Source organism: Ascaphus truei, chromosome 13 (genome assembly GCF_040206685.1).
Source record: "Ascaphus truei isolate aAscTru1 chromosome 13, aAscTru1.hap1, whole genome shotgun sequence".
Lineage (NCBI taxonomy): Eukaryota > Metazoa > Chordata > Amphibia > Anura > Ascaphidae > Ascaphus > Ascaphus truei.
In genome coordinates this window covers 21,652,933-21,676,392 of record NC_134495.1, presented here as the reverse complement: position 1 = coordinate 21,676,392, position 23,460 = coordinate 21,652,933, and the positions used below count along the sequence as shown (strand labels likewise).

At 47.9% G+C, this 23,460-nt stretch overlaps 1 protein-coding gene across 1 annotated transcript; it reads left to right on the top strand.

Moving 5' to 3' along the window:
- Positions 1-1,000: 1,000 nt before the first annotated feature.
- On the top strand, positions 1,001-22,864 carry AP1B1 (adaptor related protein complex 1 subunit beta 1). The gene is made up of 22 exons (XM_075568852.1): positions 1,001-1,159; positions 4,644-4,700; positions 4,819-4,924; positions 5,202-5,337; positions 5,993-6,238; positions 7,444-7,634; positions 8,186-8,407; positions 8,544-8,664; positions 8,803-8,898; positions 8,991-9,106; positions 10,543-10,708; positions 11,713-11,811; positions 13,329-13,588; positions 14,278-14,482; positions 15,497-15,526; positions 15,870-16,004; positions 16,187-16,332; positions 16,444-16,573; positions 19,068-19,152; positions 19,346-19,432; positions 19,850-20,004; positions 21,323-22,864. The coding sequence occupies exons 2-22, from the start codon at positions 4,664-4,666 to the stop codon at positions 21,395-21,397; spliced, it is 2,844 nt and encodes a 947-aa protein (XP_075424967.1). The 5' UTR covers positions 1,001-1,159; positions 4,644-4,663; the 3' UTR covers positions 21,398-22,864.
- Positions 22,865-23,460: the final 596 nt, after the last annotated feature.

The window sequence follows — 23,460 nt, the reverse complement described above, 5'->3', positions numbered from 1 at the left end:
GCAAAACTGTATGCAAATAGGAGTCCAGACCATCTACCTGCTCAGAGATTCCATGGATACGCACATTATTTCTCCTTGAACGATTCTCCAGATCCTCGTTCTTTTCTTACAGCTACTTAATAAATTCCTGGGATTAACAGTCTTTGAGACAACTTTAAATTCTCCCCCTAGTTCATCTGTTCTGGTCTCTGGGTTATTGGTCCTTTTCCCCAAAGCAGAGATCTCGCTGCTATTTTTATTTTAGGGCAGTTTTCATTTCCCACTGGAACATGGCTGTTTAGGTAAAGATCTTTGTGTTCTGCTGATGTTAGAGTGGAGCAGGGTCTGGTTGTAGGGACTTTTAAAAATGTCCCATCGCTCTAATAAGCCTGCTCACGAGTCCCTTCCATTCTCCTGAAGAAATGTTGCAGGCTCCCCCACCGGCTGCATTTTTTTTACTTTTAGGTATCTTTATTATGTGCCAGGGCCGTTCCGATTCCGGGGAACGTACTTTTCGCCATGTTTCTGAGTGCCTGGAGACATGTTTTTCCTTATTTTACGCCTGGTTGCGGGAGCTCCCTTCCTATGCCTCCGTTTGCTTGCGCAAATTTGCATTTTTACGGAATCCAAGTGCGTTTTATTGGTGAGACTATGAGATTAAGGATGCTAAAAGTCAGAGAAAAGTCAGTTAGCGTTGGCGTCTCATTTACTTCTGCTGAAAAAGTAGCACTTTGCTCATTGTTTCAGGGCCACAATCTTCACATTGTAGGCCCTGGATGTGGGGACAGATGTGCAGTTAACATGTGTGACAGTTTATCACCACTCTTGCTGCACAAATAAATAAGTCATAACCCTATCTGAGACATTTAATGTGGAATACTACAAATAATACATAGTGTGCCCACTATGCAGAACTGAGGAGGCCCTGTTATGCACCTCTATGGAGTCAGTTTCCATGGCAACCAGTGTGGTACTGAGCACCGCGGAAGTCCCGCCTCGCCTCCGTCACTTCCGGTGGCAGGTGACAGCGGCTCACTCCCGAGAAGGCGGCCATCTTTACGGAGTATCTCAGAGCCCGGCGGGAAAGGGGAGGGGGGGGAGACCTGAGTTTTATCCGTTAACATCAGACAGATCCACGCACCCCAAGCCCCGGGACACGACCTCGCGCCTATTAGCAAAGGTGAGGCTGTACCCTGTCGCCGCCATTTTGTGCGCCCCGGAGAAAGGGAGGGGGAGGGGATCAGGAGCCGGAAGTGGCAACCAGCTGATTGGGGGGGTGATTAACCCCTCCCCTACCAAGGAAAGGGGTTTCATCATATGCTTATGATTTATCTTTTCGCTGCCAGGACAGTGATTAGCCTTTGAAGTGGGAGATCTCTGCCCCCCCATCCCCCCCCCAGCTTTTTACTGCAGTAGTGGCATTCGGTTGTAAGCTCTTTGGGTCACTGGGTGGTGGTGAAGGCACCAGCCTCTGAAGTGGGTGACCTGCCAGCCCCTTGAAACTTTGGTCCTACTGTGTTCAATCAACCCCCCCTCCCTTTTTTTAACAGCAGCGAATTAAGAAGACACTGAAATGGTTAATACGACCCTCAGACATGACATCCCAATGGGTGGGGGGTTGGACCCCCCCAGCTGTCAACACAGGCAGGCGACACTGCGAAAGTGGGATTGTAGAGGTGAAGGGATTAATGCATTAACCCCTCCCTTACCGGTACACTTCCCAGGGGCAACCCTAATCACATTGAGGTACAAATGACACCTCTTTCCCCATTCAGTTCTTCTTAACATGGTGCTGGTCGTGTACGAAGCATTCTTTTTTTCCCTTCCCCGGAGAGCTTGCAATCTAATTTATTTGTTGCTGTTGGAGGTAAAGTGACTTGCCCACATTTTACAAGGAGCCGACGCTGGGGTTTGTGCTGGCTTCACCCAGTTCAATAGCAGTGACATTACCGTGGTGCTTTAAATAGAAATAAAATACACTGTACCCATGTCAATATGTAATGCCGGCTACGCATTGCTCAGAGAAAGTGTTGATATTAATTGATGGCCTTCCGGCATTGGAGGGGTGAAAGATTTGTAGTGGGGGAAAGCTATGTTTCCTTCCATAGGATAACCCTGTTCTAGATTTACATGTGTCCTTCCCAAGGAGTAGCTGGGTGAACTGACTAAACCTGTCCCACAAGCCTGTATTGTGTGTAATAATGTATACAAAGGCACCATTCTTTCCATCTCCCTGTCGCACGTTTCTTGCTTCATTCTGTGGAGCTCTGTTGTTTCCGAACTCCCCCCAGAAAGCAGTTATTTTACCTTTGGGGACCCCCTGTTCTGTGATCCATGCACAAAGCAAGATGTACGAGTTAGGGTCGCCAAAAATCCTGTGTGAAAGAATAAGGGTGTTTTACATAGTGGGATATATTTAAGGGAGAATACTTTGTAGGACTAAAGTGTACTAATGGCAATGACTTGTTTAAGGGGTCACAACGATATATATATATATATATATATATATATATATATATATATACTGTAAATATTACTGTATGTTCATTTGCATGTCTTAGACAGGTCTGCAACCCTGTCTTTCCCCATTGTCACCCAGCATACAGCGCTTCCACTGCAGCAAGGGATTCTGGGAAATGACATGCAAATATATATACACTGAGTTAAGTTATGGTGTGGGGTTGGTAAACTGGGTATGCACCTTAACCCTGGCTGTGCTCAAAGCTGTGACCATGCAGCAAGCTTAAGCCTATAGGGAACCATGTTAAAAATGGTTTTTGAAGCAAAAAGTGGCACTGTGTGCTCATTTGCATGTCATTCCCCAGAATCCCTTGCTGCAGTGGAAGTGCTGTGTGCTGGGTGATAATGGTGAAAGGCGGGGTTGCAGACCTGCCTAAGACATGCAGATGAGCATACAGTTATATTTACATTTATATTTATATATATATTTCTTACACCTATAAGTATCTTGAAACCATGTTTTAAAGTTAGTTTTGTAAACCTGGTGAGCTGAGGCTTAGGAGAGGTTTTATTTCCTCTTGCTGCTCCCTTTGTATATAATTTTGTACTCATCAGGTGTATGTGCCAGCAAAGCCCTGTCTCCTTACCTGGGTTCCTTGTGAAGGACCGTGTGGGCTGAAGGCAAAGAAAAAACTTGGTTGACCAACAGTCCCTTATTCTCCCCCCCCCCCCCCCCCCTCGAAGAAATTCAATTTGTTATTAATTTCCATAGGAACGGAAGCCAAAGCTTGCTGAATCTCCTAGTTTACATGCTCCATCTGTTACTCCAGGGCTCATTTAAAGTCCCCTGGGCTTACCAGGCTGCGAGACACCTCATTCTGTCTCACCAGCATGTAATAGGCTTTCATAGGTTTTTGCCTCATTTTACTGCTGCTGAAGGAACATGTGATTCATCTTTTTGTCCTCCCGTTCGTGCTGTTATCTAGAACTGGGGGGCTCGGGGTGCTCAACTCCAGTCCTCACGGGCCACCAACAGGCCTGATTTTTAACGATATCCCTGCTTCAGCACAGGTGGTTTAGTCAAACTGACCGAGCCACCTGTGCTGAAGCCGGGATGCCCTTAATACCTGGCCTGTTGGTGGTCCTTGAGGACTGGTGTTAGGGACCCCTGATCTAGAGTGGGGTACATAAAATAAAAAGGGGTGTGCCAGGGAGGAGGGGATACATTGCATTCCTATTATACATGAGAATATTCTTACAGTAGGTACATTACATGCCTTATAGAGACAATAAAGAGCTATTGCATCCTGTGCAGCCGATAGAATTACACCAGGGATCCCAAGTCCTACAACATGAACTTTGTGAGTCTCTAAGAAAAACTTGTTAGTATTTCCATATTGAACACATGCCCAATAAGGTCTTCAACTTATCTGTAAGCTTAGTTAACCACTGTTTGTATTATTATTTGGGAACCACCACATTGTGTAATGCAATACAGCGATTAAAGTAGCAGAAAACTGTGTTTGGTTTGAGTGAACGCAGCTTGAATCCCGGTGTCTGCAGTCACAGCCGCCACCAGGCTAAATTCCTTCAAAACTAAAGCTGTCTCACATTTTAATCTGGTCTGTAACTGTTAGATACGCCTATATATATTATCTCTAACTGTGCATGCAATGTCTTGTATATAATGTAAAACCCTGCTCCCTTAATTTAACTATGTATTTGTAAGCATGTATTTGTCATCATAACTCTATGCCCAGGGCATTCTTGAAAAGGAGAGGTAACGCTCAATGTATTACTTCCTGGTAACACATTTTATAAATAAATACAAATAAATTGTGACCAACTTTTAACACTTAAAGCAATGTGCCGCTGGCCTGGCTGGCACTCGAGGGCTTAAGTCTCCGCCTGCTTCAGAAGTCGGGTGTAAACTTAGAAAAAAAAACTAATTTCAGATATTTATTCTTTGCGGTGGTAAGTACATGGGGGGGAGGGGGGAGGTGGTAGTGTTATTCATAGCTGACCTCATTATCTGATCCCATTATCTGACCCCACCTCTTCTTCCTGAAACTCTCCCTGTTGTCTTTCCTATTGAAAAGGGGGTGGTTTTTGCTTCTCTTTCCTTCCTGCAGCCTCAGCTGACCGGTCTGATCCCTACCACCCTCCCTGCGCTCTAACCTTCTCTCCCTCTTGCCTCGTTGCAGCGTGAAAGCCAAGAACGAACATGACGGACTCCAAATATTTCACCACCACCAAGAAAGGTGAGCGATGGAGGGTGCGCACGGCAGCCATGAGGTTCAGAAGCCGGCCAACCGGTAGACAGAGACAGCGGTCGGCACAGCTGCTGTGTTATGAGTAACCCACACCTCCCTCTTGCAGGTGAGATCTTTGAGCTGAAAGCAGAGCTAAACAGCGACAAGAAGGAGAAGAAGAAGGAAGCCGTTAAGAAGGTGATAGCGTCCATGACAGTGGGAAAGGATGTCAGGTGCGCTGGAGGTGTAGGATGTCACTGTGTGAATAGTGTTTGTGCTGGCTCCCTCACCGCGGTCTGCCCATTGCCTTTCACTGAAGGGATCTCTGTCAGAGATGTCTCTGTATGTTTGTACTGCTCAGCTTCTTTTAGCGTCTTTGTTAGTTCCTCTCTCTGTGACCTGGCCTCTCACGTTCTCAGTCCCTGCCTCCTTCGGCGTGCATGTCTTTCTGAGCAGGTTATAATCTGTACCTGTGCAGCTCTGCATCTAATTCTCTGCCTCCCGCGACAGCGCCCTGTTCCCGGACGTGGTGAACTGCATGCAGACGGATAACCTGGAGCTGAAGAAGCTGGTGTATCTATACCTGATGAACTATGCCAAGAGTCAGCCAGACATGGCGATCATGGCTGTCAACACCTTCGTAAAGGTGAGCTGGGAGCCTAGCACAGATGGAGAATGAGATCAGCAGGGGGCGGGGAATGCACAGATTTTAACCCCTCTGATGCCAGAGGGGTACCTGGTAGGGGAGGGGTTAATGATGCCCTCTGTTATTTATGGCTGCTGACCCCTTATATCCGCAGTTGATGCTTTTTAACCACTGCACAGATTCATGAACACTCTGATATGCATACAATCGCAGTGACGCAAACGCAATACACATCAACATATGTGGGCACACTGGCGCAAACACACACGCGGGCTCATTGATGCGCACGGGCACACACACACTCAGTATATAAACACATTAACACTATGGTACACAGACATACTGGTATTCATAATGATCGTGATATAAAACCTTTACAGTCTTGGGGGGGGGGAGAAGGAGCTCCGCTTCTGTTTCGATCGGTCAGTCCAATCTGTCCCTAGAAAACGAGCAAGTGCTCACGCTGTACCAAGAACATTATAGGTGCACTCGTAAGGGTTAAACCTTCCCTCTGTATAACACACCCATCATCATTTAAGATGCCCCACTGGTGCTCTATTGCAGACGTGACCTCTAGAACTGGTTACATGACTGTCCATTGGGTCACATGGCACAACGCAGGCTTTCGACCCTTTTTTTTTCCCCTCCCCCACAGGACTGCGAGGACCCCAACCCGTTGATCCGTGCTCTGGCGGTGCGTACAATGGGCTGCATCCGCGTGGACAAGATCACAGAGTACCTGTGCGAGCCGCTGCGCAAATGCCTGAAGGACGAGGACCCCTACGTGCGCAAGACAGCGGCCGTGTGCGTGGCCAAACTGCACGACATCAACGCTCAGCTGGTGGAGGACCAGGGATTCCTGGACACCTTGAAAGATCTCATCTCCGACTCCAACCCCATGGTGACCGCACCCTCCCTTTCTCCTCCTCCTTCCTTTCTCTAGCTCGTTTAGTTTTGTGTCTATTATAGCTTTTAATGGACCAATAGGATATTTATCTCCTATTTATCTCCTTGTGCAGTAGTGCGCAAACGTTTTCTTCTGCGCCCCCCTGCATGCGCGCCCCCCCCCCCCCTCCCCTCCTTACCTTGTCTCCGGCGTTCTGCCCTCATGTGACTTCACGTTGCAATGGCAACGCAATGTGAGGCCTTGGGCACGATCCCCGGCATTTAATTTAAAGTCTTTGAGGAAGAGCGCAAGGCCTCTGTAAGTGCCGTGCCCCCCCCTCCCCCCCCAGTTTGCGCACCCCTGTCCTAGCGTGGGCAGAGGGGCTCACAGGTCTTTTCTTCATGTGTACTGATCAATATCTTCAAAGATAGAAAAGCACTTCACCCCACAATGTCAAAACAAGAAGAAACATCATGATTCAACAATTTGAAGGGTTAACGAGTGGTGCTTCTTGGAGACATATGCAGCCTTACATAGATTATGAAAAGTATTCAAACAAACGCACGTCTTCTTTAAAAAAAAAACGAAAATCTTCCCATTCCGCATATCACATGAAGAAGAGACCTTTGAGGGGTAGTACGCTCTGTGCACACTATTATTTCTTTGAAGGTCCCTTAAAGGCACGAGTGTGCCACAAGCCTACATTTCTTACTGATCAGTATGACTACGAGAACTTTCCAGTACGCTCTACTTCTTTGAGGTACCAAGGTATCAAGGTAAATAGAAGTTTACTTTGAGGCAGGTATGTTTACAAAGAATAAAATAAATCCTGCTTGCGATGTAACAAGGTTGGTAGTCTGATTCTCTCACAGATCATTACCATGGAGGGGTGTGGCGTATCTGGCCTTCTGTTTGTATCCGTAATGAGTGTTACAAATAGAAGTCGGGTGCTGAGTGAGGTGCCTCTCATCATAGTGTGTGCTGCTTAGCTGCTCCTGAACTCCTCCAAATAACACACACAAGGCGTAAGATGGGAAAAGCACTCGGATAAAGTGACAGATACGGAAAATACCTCTTACCATCGATATAACGCGTAGATTGTCCTGAAACGTGGACACTATGGTGTTTTAAACTTGCTGGCTCCTGGCTCTCCTCACTTCCCCCACATTCCTCCTCCTTTCTCCCCTTATTACCGCTCTGCCTCTCTCCCCCCTCCGCAGGTTGTTGCCAATGCAGTGGCTGCGCTCTCTGAAATTGCGGAATCTCACCCGAGCAGTGACCTGCTGGACCTGAACCCTCAGTCCATCAACAAGCTGCTGACCGCTCTGAACGAGTGTACAGAATGGGGCCAGATCTTCATCCTGGACTGCCTGGCGAACTACATCCCTAAGGACGACCGAGAGGCTCAGAGGTGAGCGAGCGGTCGAGGAGGTCAGCGTGACGTGATACATCAGGAGGGGTCATAAGGGAGGCCACGTGATAATGAGGGTGGGAAGTCAAGAGGCATCCAAAGGCCCTGCAGTTAAGAGGATGAGGAGTCTGAAAGCATTATATGCTCAGGCGGGTAACCCTGTGTGTGCCAGGGGAGCCGCAGAGCTTCCGGGTCGTGACCGCCAGTGTAGCGACCCCATGACCCCCGGTCCACCCGCTGAGGTCTGGAACGGAAAAAGAAAGCCCTGAGGTTGCCAGCTCCTCCAAAATATGAGCAAAGCGTCACTATAAGTGACGTTGCCTAAACGTTACGAGGCACTTAAAGGGTTAAAGAGCACACATACACACAGGGTCAGAAGTCACGGGCAACGAGAAGGAACAAAAGAGAGGTCACGGAGGCTCAGAGTTGAAGGGTTACAGGGAACAGTTGGGCTCAGAAGAAGGAAGTGAAGAGCAATGAGAATGAGAGGTCAAGAAGGATATAGGAGAGAATTTGCGGTCTCTCAGTAACACCCTTGTTCCCTGGCACAGTATTTGTGAGCGCGTCACGCCGCGCCTCTCGCATGCCAACTCTGCCGTGGTGCTGTCTGCGGTGAAGGTGCTGATGAAGTTCATGGAGCTGCTGTCCAAAGACCTGGACTATTACGGAACGCTGCTGAAGAAACTGGCGCCCCCCCTGGTCACATTGCTCTCCGCAGAGCCCGAGCTGCAATACGTGGCACTGCGCAACATCAACCTGATCGTCCAGAAACGGTGAGATCAGCGCCAGCCTACACCACCCTTCCTGCCGCTGCAGGAAACGCACGCCTCCCATTAGACTCTTTCCCGAACGGCACCTCTTTTCACCTCTGTGTCAGCCCCTCTTTCTGTGTGCCCTGTCCCCTCGCAGGCCGGAGATCCTGAAGCACGAGATGAAAGTTTTCTTTGTGAAATATAACGACCCGATTTACGTGAAACTGGAGAAGCTGGACATCATGATCCGACTGGCGTCGCCCGCAAACATAGCGCAGGTCAGTGCACAACCTCCCATCGGGCGTGTGGTTGTCCTGACAGCCCTTCCTTGCTTGTCTCTCTAACCCATCACTGTGTTCTTCTCCATCCCGGTCCTCCTTCCCAACCATCCCTCTCTTGCTCCACCCTCTGCTCAGGTTCTCGCCGAGCTGAAGGAATACGCCACCGAGGTGGACGTGGACTTTGTACGGAAGGCCGTGCGCGCGATCGGTCGTTGCGCCATCAAGGTGGAGGTAAGAAGTAGCGGCTTGGTACCCTCTTCCCATACCCCTGGCACTTAGAGTGGTAACTAGGCGGCTGAGCTCCCTGCCTTATGTCTCTCCAGCAATCCGCAGAGCGCTGCGTCAGCACCCTGCTTGACCTCATCCAGACCAAGGTGAACTATGTGGTTCAGGAAGCCATCGTGGTGATAAAGGACATCTTCAGAAAGTACCCCAACAAGTAAGTCAGTCTCCCCTCCACCCCCTGGTTCAGAACCCAGCCTGACCTCTCCTCCCTCAACCCCAGGCAAAGCAGGAGACTGGAGCTGTAATAAATCTCAATGCACTGCCGCCTCCAAAACTTCCAAGTGCAATGTTTGGGAATTAGGAAGGAACTTGATGGGCTGCTGCTGCTGATTTAGTAATTTAGTTTGAAAAATAATAGAATTTTTTTTTAGTAGCGTAGGCACCATCATGGTAATTATCTCGTTTGTGTGTGTGTGTGTGTGTGTGTGTGTGTGTGTGTGTGTGTGTGTGTGTGTGTGTGTGTGTGTGTGTGTGTGTGTGTGTGTGTGTGTTTGTATATAAGTATATATGTGTGTGTGTATATATATATATATATATACAAATAACAACAAACACAAATGTTCAGGGCACTGAAAAGGGAAAATAAAAGGAAATAGGCTTATCTGATCAGTGTATATACACACACACACACACACACACACACACACCATATACATTTTAAGTTATGGTGGGGGGAAAAAGGCGACAGGAAACCTCCACCGTTAGCATATAGCCAATAAAGAATATCCCTTGTGAGCACATTCACATGTCTTACGCTGCGCTTATAGTGCCGGCGATGCGACGTCGCAGCATAACAAATGTATTGCTGCCATCGCGTGCGCTTATAGTAGAAGTGGAACGATGGCCTGGTCGCGATCGCTGGAAGTCGTCAATTTGATTTTTCCAGCAATCGCAGCGTGACGTCACCGGCAACGGCACTATACGCGCAGCCTTAGACAGGTGTGCAACATATTGTGTGCTCATTTCCCAGAATCCCTTGCTGCAGTGGGATCACTGTATGCTAGGTGATAATGGTGAAAGGCAGGGTTGCAGACCTGTCTAAGACATGTGAATGTGCTCACAAGTGATATTCTTTATTGTGTGTGTGTGTGTGTGTGTGTGTGTGTATATTCACAGTGTTTTAAAAGAATACAAACTATATAATGTCAAACAAGGTCTATTGATGATATTCTATTGTAAATCTATAAAACTCCCCCTTTATATTTTTGGGTTGTACCCTCTTCCCTCCCCCTCCTTATTACGTTTGTTATGCCATATATGTGTAACAATGAAAAGAAAAAGGTGAGTATACAATAAAGTACTAAAGGAAATCATTAGAATCCCAGTGGTAATAACCCCTATATATGATCACAATAATTGTCAGCGCATATAGTAGTCGGAATCAGGTATTTAATTTTAAGTTCTAACCAGTTTTTTGGGAACTTTTAGTAGTTACGTTTATTAAATGGATTTGGAGCTGCAGGAAGTAGATCTAAATCGCGTTTCCCTACGGGGACGAGGTAGAGAGGCTGCTTCAGATAAGGGGTTGATATATCCCAGCCCCTGAAGCCAGGCACGACGGTGGGAACATCTGGTCTGCTCACCCGACAGGTACGAGAGTGTAATTTCGACGCTGTGTGAGAACTTGGACTCGCTGGATGAGCCGGAGGCGCGGGCTGCCATGATCTGGATTGTGGGGGAGTACGCTGAGCGCATCGACAATGCCGATGAGCTGCTGGAGAGCTTCCTGGAAGGCTTTCACGACGAGAGCACACAGGCGAGTAACAGGACCTCAGTCTGCTGGGCAGGGGTTCCAGCAAGTCCTTGAAGCTGTGTGTTTGGTGGGCTGGGGTTCCTGCAGGTTCTGGAAGCTGTATCTGGAGGGGCTCTGGTTTCTGTAGTTCTGGAAGCTGTGTGTTTGGTGGGCTGGGGTTCCTGCAGGTTCTGGAAGCTGTGTATCTGGAGGGGCTCTGGTTTCTGTGGTTCTGGAAGCTGTGTGTTTGGTGGGCTGCGGTTCCTGCGGGTTCTGGAAGCTGTGTATCTGGAGGGGCTCTGGTTTCTGTAGTTCTGGAAGCTGTGTGTTTGTTGGGCTGGGATTCCTGTAAGTTCTGGAAGCTGTGTATCTGGAGGGGCTCTGGTTTCTGTAGTTCTGGAAGCTGTGTGTTTGGTGGGCTGGGGTTCCTGTAGGTTCTGGAAGCTGTGTATCTGGAGGGGCTCTGGTTTCTGTAGTCCTGGAAGCTGTGTGTTTGTTGGGCTGGGATTCCTGCAGGTTCTGGAAGCTGTGTATCTGGAGGGGCTCTGGTTTCTGTAGTTCTGGAAGCTGTGTGTTTGGTGGGCTGGGGTTCCTGCAGGTTCTGGAAGCTGTGTATTTGGAGGGGCTCTGGTTTCTGTAGTTCTGGAAGCTGTGTGTTTGATGGGCTGGGATTCCTGTAGGTTCTGGAAGCTGTGTATCTGGAGGGGCTCTGGTTTCTGTAGTTCTGGAAGCTGTGTGTTTGTTGGGCTGGGGTTCCTGTAGGTTCTGGAAGCTGTGTATCTGGAGGGGCTCTGGTTTCTGTAGTTCTGGAAGCTGTGTGTTTGTTGGGCTGGGGTTCCTGTAGGTTCTGGAAGCTGTGTATCTGGAGGGGCTCTGGTTTCTGGAAGCTGTGTGTTTGGGCTGTGGTTCCTGTAGGTTCTGGAAGCTGTGGATCTAGAATAGTCTGCTACTAGTAGGCTCTGGAGGCTGGGAATGTTCTGGGGGGAAATGGGGTTTCAACTGATCTGGTTCTGTTCTGTCCCGAGCAGGTCCAATTACAGCTGCTAACAGCCATTGTGAAGCTTTTCTTGAAGAAGCCAACGGAGACTCAAGAACTAGTGCAGCAAGTGCTGAGCTTAGCAACTCAGGTGTGTAATGGACTCGAAACGTGGTATATGTGGTGCTCACTAATTGTAACCAATTCCATATGTAGAAAATAAGAACATCATAAGTCCATAATTGGTAGTCCAGGTAGCGATGGAGTGCCCCACAATGAAGTTGAACAAGAACTGGGAGGGATAAGTGATTAGTGGAGTCGGCCTGACGTCCACAACCATGCACACTGTATTAAACACCAAACCAGTTAAAGTAATAATGAAGGACAATGTCCGTGGTAGACAGGAATAAATAAGGCACTGCGGCACTTTACCTGCACTATCCAAGGGGCACTCTCGTCATCAAAGGCGTGCAATCCATCCGTTGTAGATACTGGAAAGTAGCAGGCGTAGATAGAGCACAGCCGAGGATATCCTGTATACGATATCCAGGAAAGGGAAAAGGGCCAGGCCACTCCGAAGATAACAACAAAAAATAAGTAATTTATTGCAGGCTAGGCATACAGCAAAAAAAGGGACTAGATGAGCGCACCTACGCGTTTCGTACACAGAGTACTTTATCAAGGCGACTATGTAATGGAGGCGACCAGGGGGTGTGTGTCTCTGTCTGCATGTATTGTGTGTTTCCAAGACCTGTGATTTAAAGCATTTTTTACACCATGGGCGCAGTGGGGTCCTCCCTGAGTTAAACCGCTCTGTTTTTAGCTCCGGGACCTCTGGTCACTGAGGTATTTACCAGTGAAGTTACTGGTATTCCTGTTTTTTTCTTGTTGTTGTTTTTTTTTTTTTTTAAAGGGGATTTAAATGGCCATCCAATAGGAAGCCACAACGATGATGCGTGACTTCCTATTGGCCAGAGGTTTGTTTCCCCTGGAGGGAGATGTAAAGCCAGTAACTTCACCAGTAAGTATCTTGATAAACGAGGGGTCTTCAGAGCACTGTTCAGCTCCTGGAGGACCCCCCTAGTTAACATTTACGGCGGGATGGCTGCTTTAATTAAATCTCCAGATTTTCCGCCCCCCTCTAGGCCTGGGATATATTGGCGTCTGTGTCTTTGCTTGTACCCTACATTGAAACATATTTGCGTGTATGTGTGACCTACGTTTTAAACCACAAACAAACAGAATACCACTGCTTTTGACACATGATTTATTTCAGAAAGGTTCTGCCCCTCACTTTCTTATAGCATAAATATACTTTCAATCTTTCTAACGTGGTCTAAAGAGACTTGCTTGAATACTTCGTCATATAGCACTGCAGCCTTTACTGACGGATGTCTTGCACCCCAATGCCACCGGACGTCTCGGACTGTGACCTTGTGATCAGTTGAATAGCAGTCGTGTGGTTGTGGGAAGACCACTGATAATGCCAAACGGATGCGTAGCCCCCCCTGACCGCGTTCACTCCTCTGATGGAGTGGCATCTCCCCCCCCCCCACCCACCCCTAGATAACCAGTCATAATCCCAGGATGTATCTTGCAGCGAAAGGGTCGAGCCATTGTGACCTCTCCAATGTATCTTCTCTCTAATCCATTGGGTCTCCGCCTCAGGACTCGGATAACCCGGACCTGCGGGACCGCGGCTACATCTACTGGCGGCTGCTCTCCACGGATCCCGTGGCTGCCAAGGAGGTGGTCCTGGCGGAGAAGCCGCTGATCTCCGAGGAGACGGATCTCATCGAGCCCACCCTGCTGGAGGAGCTCATCTGTTACATCGGAACGTTGGCCTCGGTATACCACAAGCCCCCCAGCGCCTTCGTGGAGGGGAGCCGGGGGGTCGTGCCCAAGAGGCTACCACCACGCACGGGCTCGTGAGTATTTGGGCAGCTGTGGAACAGATGGTGTATGGGGGATAGTGTCACCTTACTCATGTGTGAAGAGAGTGCCCCACACAGGCGTGTGAGTGTATCTATCACTTTTACCCAAGACGTGTCGGTGGTACTAACATTGTGGCCTTATATCATTTAATCATAGCGTTTAAAGTAGGATCGGGAGCCTAGGTCCTCCTTCAATCGCTGGTAAATGGAGCATTCTAAAGAGCTAGTGAGCAGTGGAGTGGGAACCTGAATGGGGTCAATGGCAGCCACCTTTTCTTAAATGAAGAGCTGTCCTGTAAAGCACAATGTATGTTTTTGACATTCAAATGTGTGCCGTCGTCCTCACACCCCCACAACACCCCCTCTTCCCCACAACAATCACCCCTCCCCCAAACTCCCCCCACAACCTCTCAACACACCTCTCTTCCCCCCCACAACCTCTCCCCCAGCTCCCCCATATCTACTTATTGATGAATGGAACATTCTAAAGAGCTGTTTTGAGGGGAGGGGGTTACAGCCTGTGTATCCATGACAACCGCCAATCAGAGAGCTCTATGTCTGAAAGTTCTAATGAGGCACAGGGCAGAGCTTTTGAATTGGTCGATGTCGCAACCTTTCATTGTAAACCTTGCCCCCTTAAGTTCAGTCCTCGGGCCGCTTGTGACTGCCTCTATCCCCTGCAGGAGCGAGAGCGCCGAGAGCCCAGAGACCGCGTCTGCAGCAGCTCCGCCCACCGAGCCCCACCTCTCCATGATTCCCTCACAAGGGGACCTGTTGGGGGACCTCCTAAATCTGGATCTGACACCCCCAGTCAGCGGGCCCCCCCTAACTACAAGCTCCATGCCTCTGGGCAGCGTGGACCTCTTGGGAGGGGGGCTGGACAGCCTGGTACGTAATTGTATTTAACATTGGTCCTCTAGTTTATTCCCAATACCATCCTGACTGCACCAGATTAACCCTTCTGCTGCTAGAGGGGCCTGCGACACATTGCACCGGGATTACACGTTCAATAAAGGCTTAGTCCCACATAAAGCGCAATTAAAGAAATGGCAGCGATGTGTTTCATAGCTTGTTCTTACATGGCTTCTGAAAGCCCTCGCAGTCTGAGCAGCAGCTATGTGAAGAGCACAGGGTAAGACAAGATGAGGCCGATATAACCAAACTCCAGTCAACAACACAAGTTAAAAACAAACAAAATGTGTCTGTTTTTCTTAATAAAGGCAGAAATCAGCTGTTTGTTTTGCTAATTAACGGCTGAAGGAGCGGCTCAGTGAGTAAGGACACTGACCTTGAAGCAGGGGATCTCATTCAATTCCCGGTGTCAGCTCCTTGTGACCTTGGGCAAGTCACTTTATCTCCCTGTGCCTCAGGCACCAAAACATAGATTGTAAGCTCTATGCGGCGGAGACTTATTGTGCCTGAAAGATGCTATGTACAGCGCTGTGTACACTGTCTGCTCTGTATTAGGGGACATTTTTAATTTTTTTTTAAATTAAGAACATCACCGCCTTTAAATCACTTTGGCTTTACAACCGTTTGCTACCGGAGTGATGGCTGCTGGGGTTAATATCCCCCTCTCTCTCCCCATGCTGCTTCCTTACCTCCCTTTCTCTCTGTCTTCTCTTCCGCTGTCGTTGGCTGTCTCTTCCCGGGGCTTGTGTGTGTGTGTATGTGTCTCTATCCCTGGCTGCCTGCACTCTCCCACCTGCTTCAACTCCCAAGATTGTGGACGAGATAGAAGGGGTATGTCGGTCCAAAAGAGGGTTTCTTGGTTACCTGCCATATGAAAATGAAATTTTGCCTCCTTGATGCTTGCGTTTTTTACAATTTGCTTGCGTGAATTTATAACTCCGCCCGAGATTCCCTCAGCGCCTCATACATTGACATCTCTTCTCTCTGCAGCTCGGAGGGGACACAGGTGGAAGTCCGGCTGTAAGTATCGTATAGGCCTGAGGAAGTCCTCCCCTGTCTGTCCAGCTATCGCTTTACTCTGTACCTGTTCCTCCATTCCTTCTTGTATTTACTTCTCATCATTCTCCCTCTGTGCGCGCGCTCTCCTCTGCGAGCGGTCTCCTCTGTGCGTGTATATGTGTGTATATATATATATATATGTATGTATGTGTATGTACACACACACACACACCCCATAAAAGACAGCTATATTGAACGTATGAGTATAAACATACTCAGACGCGTATGTCTGTCTCTTAATGAATGTATATACATATAGACACATATCCTTTTCCTGCGTCTCCTTACCATCTCTCTCCTCCAGCTTCCTGCAGGTTTCATGGCCCCTCCGATGGGTTCTGCTTCCATCGGCTCGTCTCTCTCCGGCGGTCTTGGGGACCTCTTTGAGTTGGCCGGTGGAGCGGGTCCAACTGCCGGATCCTACGTGGCTCCCAAATCGGTGAGTCCCTGTTCGTCTTTATTCCCAAACACTCGCCCTCCCTGCTGACCCCAGCTGCAGAAGCTTGGTTTTTCCCTTTAGATTACTGCCCCGGAACGCTCCTAACCCATTACCTTTTACTAAGCAGGGAATCCCGCTCGGGAACAGGCTGCTCATTGTCTCGTGTTCTCATTGCACCCCAGGTGTGGCTGCAAGCCATGAAAGGCAAAGGCCTGGAAATCGGTGGCACGTTCGCGCGGAGATCTGGAGCCGTTTTCATGGATGTCCTGATCACAAACCGAGCCCTCCAGGTTATGAGCGACTTTGCCATCCAGTTCAATCGCAACAGGTACAGACCGAGCGGTTCCCAGAAGCCTCTGCGACCCACGGAGCAGCCAGCATTAGTATCTCCCTTGCTTTGCCTCATTCCCTTCTTCCTCTCCTCTGTTCCCCCGGACAGCTTTGGAATGGCACCTGCCGCCCCTCTCCAGATACACACTCCTCTGGCCCCCAACCAGTCAACAGAGGTCTCGCTGCCACTAAACACAGTCGGATCCATCATGAAAATGGATCCGCTTAACAACCTGCAGGTAAAGAGTTTGTGTGTCTTTACGTAACACTGTGTGTGTGTGTGTGTGTGTGTGTTATGTGTATGCATATCCAAAATATGTATATATATATATATATATATATATATATATATATATATATATATATATATATATATATATATATATATACACACACACGTGCGATTCAAGCCAGAGAGCGTGCGCATACGCGCATGTATTTTATGTGTATGCATATCCAACGTGTGTGTGTGTGTATATATATATATATATACATACATACATACATACATACATACATACATACGTGTATATATATGTACAGTGGTTGACAAATCACCAAAAAATCTACTCGCCACACAAAAAAATCTACTCGCCACCTAGTACCAAACGTGTGCTGCTTGGGCCAATATTTACTCGCCCGGGGGTTAAATCCACTCGCCCGGGGCGAGCAAATGTATAGGTTTGTCGAACACTGTATATGTATATATATATATATGTATATATATGTATGTGTATATGTATATATATGTATATATATACACACACACACACTTCAAGCCAGATAGCACGCGTGTATTTTGTGTATGCATATCCAACATATGTGTGTGTGTGTGTATATATATATATATATATATACATGTAGAGGTATCAGTACCGTGTTAGCCGAGCTTCAATAATCAAAAAATAAATAGATGATACCGTTCTGTGGCTAACGAAATGCTTTTATTTGTGCGAGCTTTCGAGATACACTGATCTCTTCTTCCGGCGATGTTACAATGAATGAAGCAAGGATAACTTGAAAACAGTGTCTCTTGGAATGTTATCTGTGCTTGTCCTTCCCCCGGTGTGGATGTGTTTTATGGCTAGAGGTGTCAAAGGGTAACTGAAAGCAAGTGAAGAAAGAGTGTGTATGTGTATCAGTGTGAATAAAAATGAATGGAGAGCCCACAGTATAAACTGTGCTCTACACAAGGTGTGTGTGGAGTGAGAGGGATATAAATGGTGTGGGTGGGTGTGGAAATGTGAGAGTTTGTAGCACAACTAAAAGTGTGTGTGGATACTATGTGGTCCCTATTATAAACCACAGAATTGTAGACCAGCAAATTCACAAAGCCACCAGAATACCAAGAAGTGATCTCCTTGAATACAAACAGAAGGAGACAAGCGACAGGGTTCCTTTGGTGGTCACATATAACCCACACCTAGGAGCCCTACGCAAGATCGCCAGGAAACTACAACCCATCCTCCAGGAAGATACAAGACTGCAACAGGTCTTCCCTGAAGCACCCTTATTATCATACAGACAACCCCATAATCTCAAGAATATTATGGTGAGGAGTAAAGTATTCAGCAGTACAACTGAATGCGGGACAAAACCATGCCAGGACCCAAGATGCAAAACCTGCGCAATGCTCTACACAGCGGACACAATACAAATACCACACAAGAATCGGGAATACAAAATCAGAGGAGGGTTCACCTGTTCCTCCAGCAATGTCGTGTACCTCATCATGTGCATGAAATGCCCAGGGGGCTGCTACTACATAGGTGAGACAGGACAGGGGCTAAACAAGAGAATGAACCTGCATCGCCACAGCATCACACGCGGAACAAGAGACAGTCCTGTTGGCGAACATTTCTCTGACTCTGGCCATAAGATGAACGATCTGAGGGTTGCCATACTCAAAAGTAATCTTAAAACCCCGAAAGAGAGACGGTTGCATGAATACAAATTCATGCAACTGTTCGGGACACTTAGCAGTGGCCTAAACAGAGATCGAAATTTTATGAGTCATTACTGACACTAGCGAACTCTCTTCCCATGAGCGCTAAAGGCCATGTCTGTACATACTGTGCTATATGTATGCACACACAGCTGTCTCTCACACATACTAATACTCCTTATTTTTCCATCCATATATACCAATAGGGACCACATAGTATCCACACACACTTTTAGTTGTGCTACAAACTCTCACATTTCCACACCCACCCACACCATTTATATCCCTCTCACTCCACACACACCTTGTGTAGAGCACTGTTTATACTGTGGGCTCTCCATTCATTTTTATTCACACTGATACACATACACACTCTTTCTTCACTTGCTTTCAGTTACCCTTTGACACCTCTAGCCATAAAACACATCCACACCGGGGGAAGGACAAGCACAGATAACATTCCAAGAGACACTGTTTTCAAGTTATCCTTGCTTCATTCATTGTAACATCGCCGGAAGAAGAGATCAGTGTATCTCGAAAGCTCGCACAAATAAAAAGCATTTCGTTAGCCACAGAACGGTATCATCTATTTATTTTTTGATTATATATATATATATATATATATATATATATACACACACACACACACACACACACACACACACACACACACACACACACACACACACACACACACACACACACACACACGTGCGATTCAAGCCAGAGAGCTATCCTGTGTGTGACCCAGCCCTGCTGTATACCTGTCCCGCTCTTTCCTTCTGCAGGTTGCAGTGAAGAACAACATTGATGTGTTTTACTTCAGTATTCCTTACCCGCTGCACATCCTCTTTGTGGAAGATGGAAAGATGGGTGAGTCAGAGGAAGAGCGGCGCGCCGGGTGTTGTGCGAATCGTGCGTGTTTAACGCTGTCATGAGCTGTAAGTTAGAATTTTGGAATGCTTGTACCCGTGGCTGGTTACACCTCCCGGTATGAAGTGTAGGGTTGTCATATCTATTATATCATCTATATTATATCCCCCTTGATCCTTCTCTCCTTTTTCAGAGCGGCAGATGTTTTTAGCCACCTGGAAGGACATTCCTAATGAGAACGAGGCCCAATTTCAGATCCGAGAATGTCCCCCGAGCTCAGGTGAGCGACACTTCCTGGTGACATTGTAATAATCACAGAACTTACCTGCCTATAACGTGGGGGTGGGGCGATGCTGATATCTGAAACCCGTCGCACGGTGACACCAACAGAAGGAGTCTGTGGACCCTTAAACATGTCCCTCTAATTACAGGATGAGGAAGGTCTTATAAGCCATCCAGCCTGTTGCACCGGACGCAGGTGACCGATACAGACGGGAGTTGTAGACAATTGAGCCTGTCACTCGTACCATTAGTAGCACAGACAGAAAGTCGTTGCGGGCTATTGTATAACGCATCTATTGAGTCTGTTCCGAATAATGCATCTTCAAAACATATTCCCCATGTCGGTGCCTCACCCCTTACCTCCCAGGGCAGACGGTGTCAAAATATGGGTCCTTCTAATCCCTTCTCCCAACAGACACGGTCAGCAACAAGCTGACGGCCAGCAACATCTTCACAGTAGCCCGACGCACGGTGGAGGGTCAGGACATGCTGTACCAGTCCCTGAAACTCACAAACGGCATCTGGGTGCTGGCAGAATTGAGGATGCAGCCCGGGAGCCCAAACTGCACGGTGAGAAGCTGTTACTTAATGTTAGACCCCCATGGGCATCGGTTAAACCAACTCCAGCCTTCATGGGTCACCAACAGGCCATATATGTGTCTAGCTGCTCTTTACATATATTTAGTGCTAGCTCTGCACAGTGCGCTGTATTTTCTGTGATACTACAAGGCCCGGGAGCATGAAGGTTGTACTAAGTGACCGTTTCTTGCTCTCCTGTCCCTGCTGAGATCTATTGCAGACAAGGACCACTCGGTCTGCTCAGTTTTCAACCTATTGTGAACCCTCAGATACCGGTTTCTCACTGGCGCTTTGCACAGGTGGGATACACCTTGAGTACCTCTTACCGGGTTTTTGAATGCCTCGCCCGTATTAGTCTCCACGGCTTTGGCTGGGATGCAGTTCCATGCATTCACCGTCCTTTTTGTAGCGATTTCCCTGTACCTCCAGCCTCCGTGCATGACCTCTCGTTCCAACATTCCCCATTCTTATTAAAAGATGTCCATCCTGCACATTGATACCTCTAGAGCAGGGGCGGCCAACTCCAGTCCTCAAGGGCCACCATCAGGTCACGTATTATGGATATCCCTGCTTCAACACGGGTGGCGTAATGCCTGAGCCACCTGTACTGAAGCAGGGATATCCTGAAATCCTGACCTGTTGGTTTCCCTTGAGGACTGGAGTTGACCCACCCCATCTCTAGTGCATTTGAAAGTTTCGACACTTTCCCTCTCCTTTTATCATACTCCGTCCCTCCTTTCTCTGTCAGGTCCCTTGTCCTTCCTCTCTCCCACTGTCAGTGTTGAGATTCTTTAGTGTAAAGTCTAAACCCTGCACCACTGGACCGGCTTTGCTATCCTTCTGAGCAGGGCTCGACAAATTCCCAAAAAGAGGCACTCCCCACCCAAAAAAACTCACCCCCCCCTCATTTTACCTGCTCGCGAGTGTTACCGGCGGCTTGGTGCAGCGTCTCCAGGCATTCTCCTGATTTCTTCCCCAGCATCTTTGGTGTCTCCGCTGCAGCTTGCAGCTCCAGTAAAGATGGCGTCTTGACGTCACTTAGCATCCCAATGTCATGGCAACTCGGCGTCATTTGACGCCGCGCAGCCATCTTTGCTGGAGCTGCAGCTCAGACACGGAAGTTGCTGGGGAGGAATCAGGAGAATGCCGGGAGACCCCGCACCACACCGCTGCCAACACTCGCAAGCAGGTAAAATGCACTCGCCAAAGGCGAGGGGGCAAGTGCATTTGTCGAGCCCTGCTTTTGATGGTGTGGCCTGCATCACACAGATCTGTTACTTTTCCGCCTATTGACCCTGTTCTCCCACAGCTGTCTCTGAAGTGCCGAGCGCCTGAGGTGTCCCAGCTCGTTTTCCAAGCGTACGAGACCGTCCTGAAGAACTGAGCCGTCCACTGCCCCTCTCCTAACCCTTCCTGCCGAGACCATCCCCGCTGTACAGAGCTTGAGCGTGTAAAGGAGGAGGCCTCGCGTGCATGTCTGTGCTACGTTTCTAGTCGGGAAAACGAAACACGGGCCAAATAATGCAACATTTTTGATTTTTATCTGCTTACCGTACACCATACACACAACCCTTTCAATAACAGAGAGGCCAGCGCTTTGCTGGCCCACCTGGCAGCAAAAGGGTTACAGTGTTTCCTACTCTGAGTAACTGGTTGAACCAATCTCTTATGTGATAGGAGGGTGTCTCCCGTAGGGGGTCCCTGGAAGGCTTGAACAAGACACCTTGTTATCACTTAGGAGGTAAGTTCCACTGACCCTATTAACTTATAAACGAAGGTCTCCGTGTAAACAGAAAACCTTTTTTTCAAATGTGTGAGCTTGACCCTAAATTGTAAATGAAGACTGAACTCCCCTATGAATTGCGGGCGAATGGAATGTTCCAAACTGCTTTGACACTTCAGGCTGCTGATGGGTTCATTGTACCCATGGCAACAGCTTGAGCCAATCACAGGACTCAATTTCCAAAAGTTCCACGTGTGGCAAGAAAATGGGGGGTGGGAAGGGTTGGGGGCTTTGCATTTTTGCTGAACAGGGGGGCATTCTGACTGGCCAAAGTTACTGTTCATGCTGTATGTGGCAATAGAGTTTGCTAACTCATTCAGTGCAGAAATCTATGCTAAAAACACGAAAACCACGTTAATAATCCAAACGTTATCAAATTTTACTTTTTTTTTTTTTTTTAAAGGTTTTTTTTTCCTGCCGCTTTACGGCTAAAAATGAATATTTGTCAGACCTGTTCTCCCTTGAACCGGGTCTAGTAAAGCGCAGACGTCAACTGCAAACCATTTTTATTACAAGCTAGTCGGGAGATGAACACCTCTCTGGAGGGAGAAAAGATCATTTGCTGCGTATATAATATGTCTGAGTGTAGTGTGTCCTGCCAGTGATTGCTGTGTGTGCGAATGTTGGAGCACTTCCCTTTAGCACTGTTACGCTCTGTTGCCTAAATTCTTAACCCCGCCACCACCTCAAGGGCCTCTAACCGGGGTATCGGAAACAGGACATTTGGACACATTTTATTATGAAGAAGGTGTCAGTGAAATGTAAAGTGTTCAAACACTTAAGCCGCCCCAGGCTGCCAAACGGGGCCTGATGAATTTTGCAGTTTCATGCCGTAGGCTAGAGCTGCTTGTTTGAGACGACGACTTCGAAATCTATTCAATTAAAAAGAGGGGAGTTTTCCCCATCCCAATCTCTCCCACACGGGGTACGGAGGAGTGGGGCGTAACTCCTCCCCACCTTTCTGAGCCATGGTAAATATATACATATATAAATAAAGAAATATATTGTAAGTCTCCTCTGTTGTGTGAAACGATGATGTTGAATAAAAATGAACCTCTTGCAATCAAAGTAGTGCGTTTGGGTTTATTTGCGATGGGAATAGTGCAGCGTTTAAATGGACTTGGTTTATCTTGTGCCCTTTATTTGGGTTTGTGGAGGCCACGAGTCCTCAGAAGGGTGTAAAACGAAGGGAGTGCGATGGAGAAATAAGGACAGAGGATGTGTGACATTCTAATGGTTTCAACCACGTACGGAGACGCGCTGGAGCTCTGAGACTGGAGGGCGGGAGGCCATGGGCCAATGTGAGGAAGTACTGTGTATATTTATGGTGCTGGTAGGTAATACTGTGGAGGAAGAGTAGACGTGTTCTGGTCTCTGCCAGTGCTGCATGAAGTTGTTGCAGATCCATTTGACAAACACGTGACTGTATAGTATCTTCCTGTAGACTATAGTGTAATCTCCGCAGGGTAGGACCTCTCTGTGCCCGTAAAGTGCATGTGTATTTAGTGTCAGTGGAAGGAATTGTTGCTGTTAACACATGACGAGACAGATGCAGAATCCTCTGAAGGAGGGGAAGGGGCGATGTGCTCATTTGTATTCAGCAGCACGTGTTCCGAATCCTGCTGGCCTTGTCAGTAATGAAACAAGGGGATAGGGGGAGGGTG

Coding starts and splice junctions, on each gene's coding strand:
- AP1B1 (XM_075568852.1), top strand. CDS start 4,664: ATGACGGACTCCAAATATTTCACCACCACCAAGAAAG. Junction 5,338..5,992: donor CTGTCAACACCTTCGTAAAG/GTGAGCTGGGAG, acceptor CCTCCCCCACAG/GACTGCGAGGACCCCAACCC. Junction 7,635..8,185: donor GACGACCGAGAGGCTCAGAG/GTGAGCGAGCGG, acceptor TCCCTGGCACAG/TATTTGTGAGCGCGTCACGC.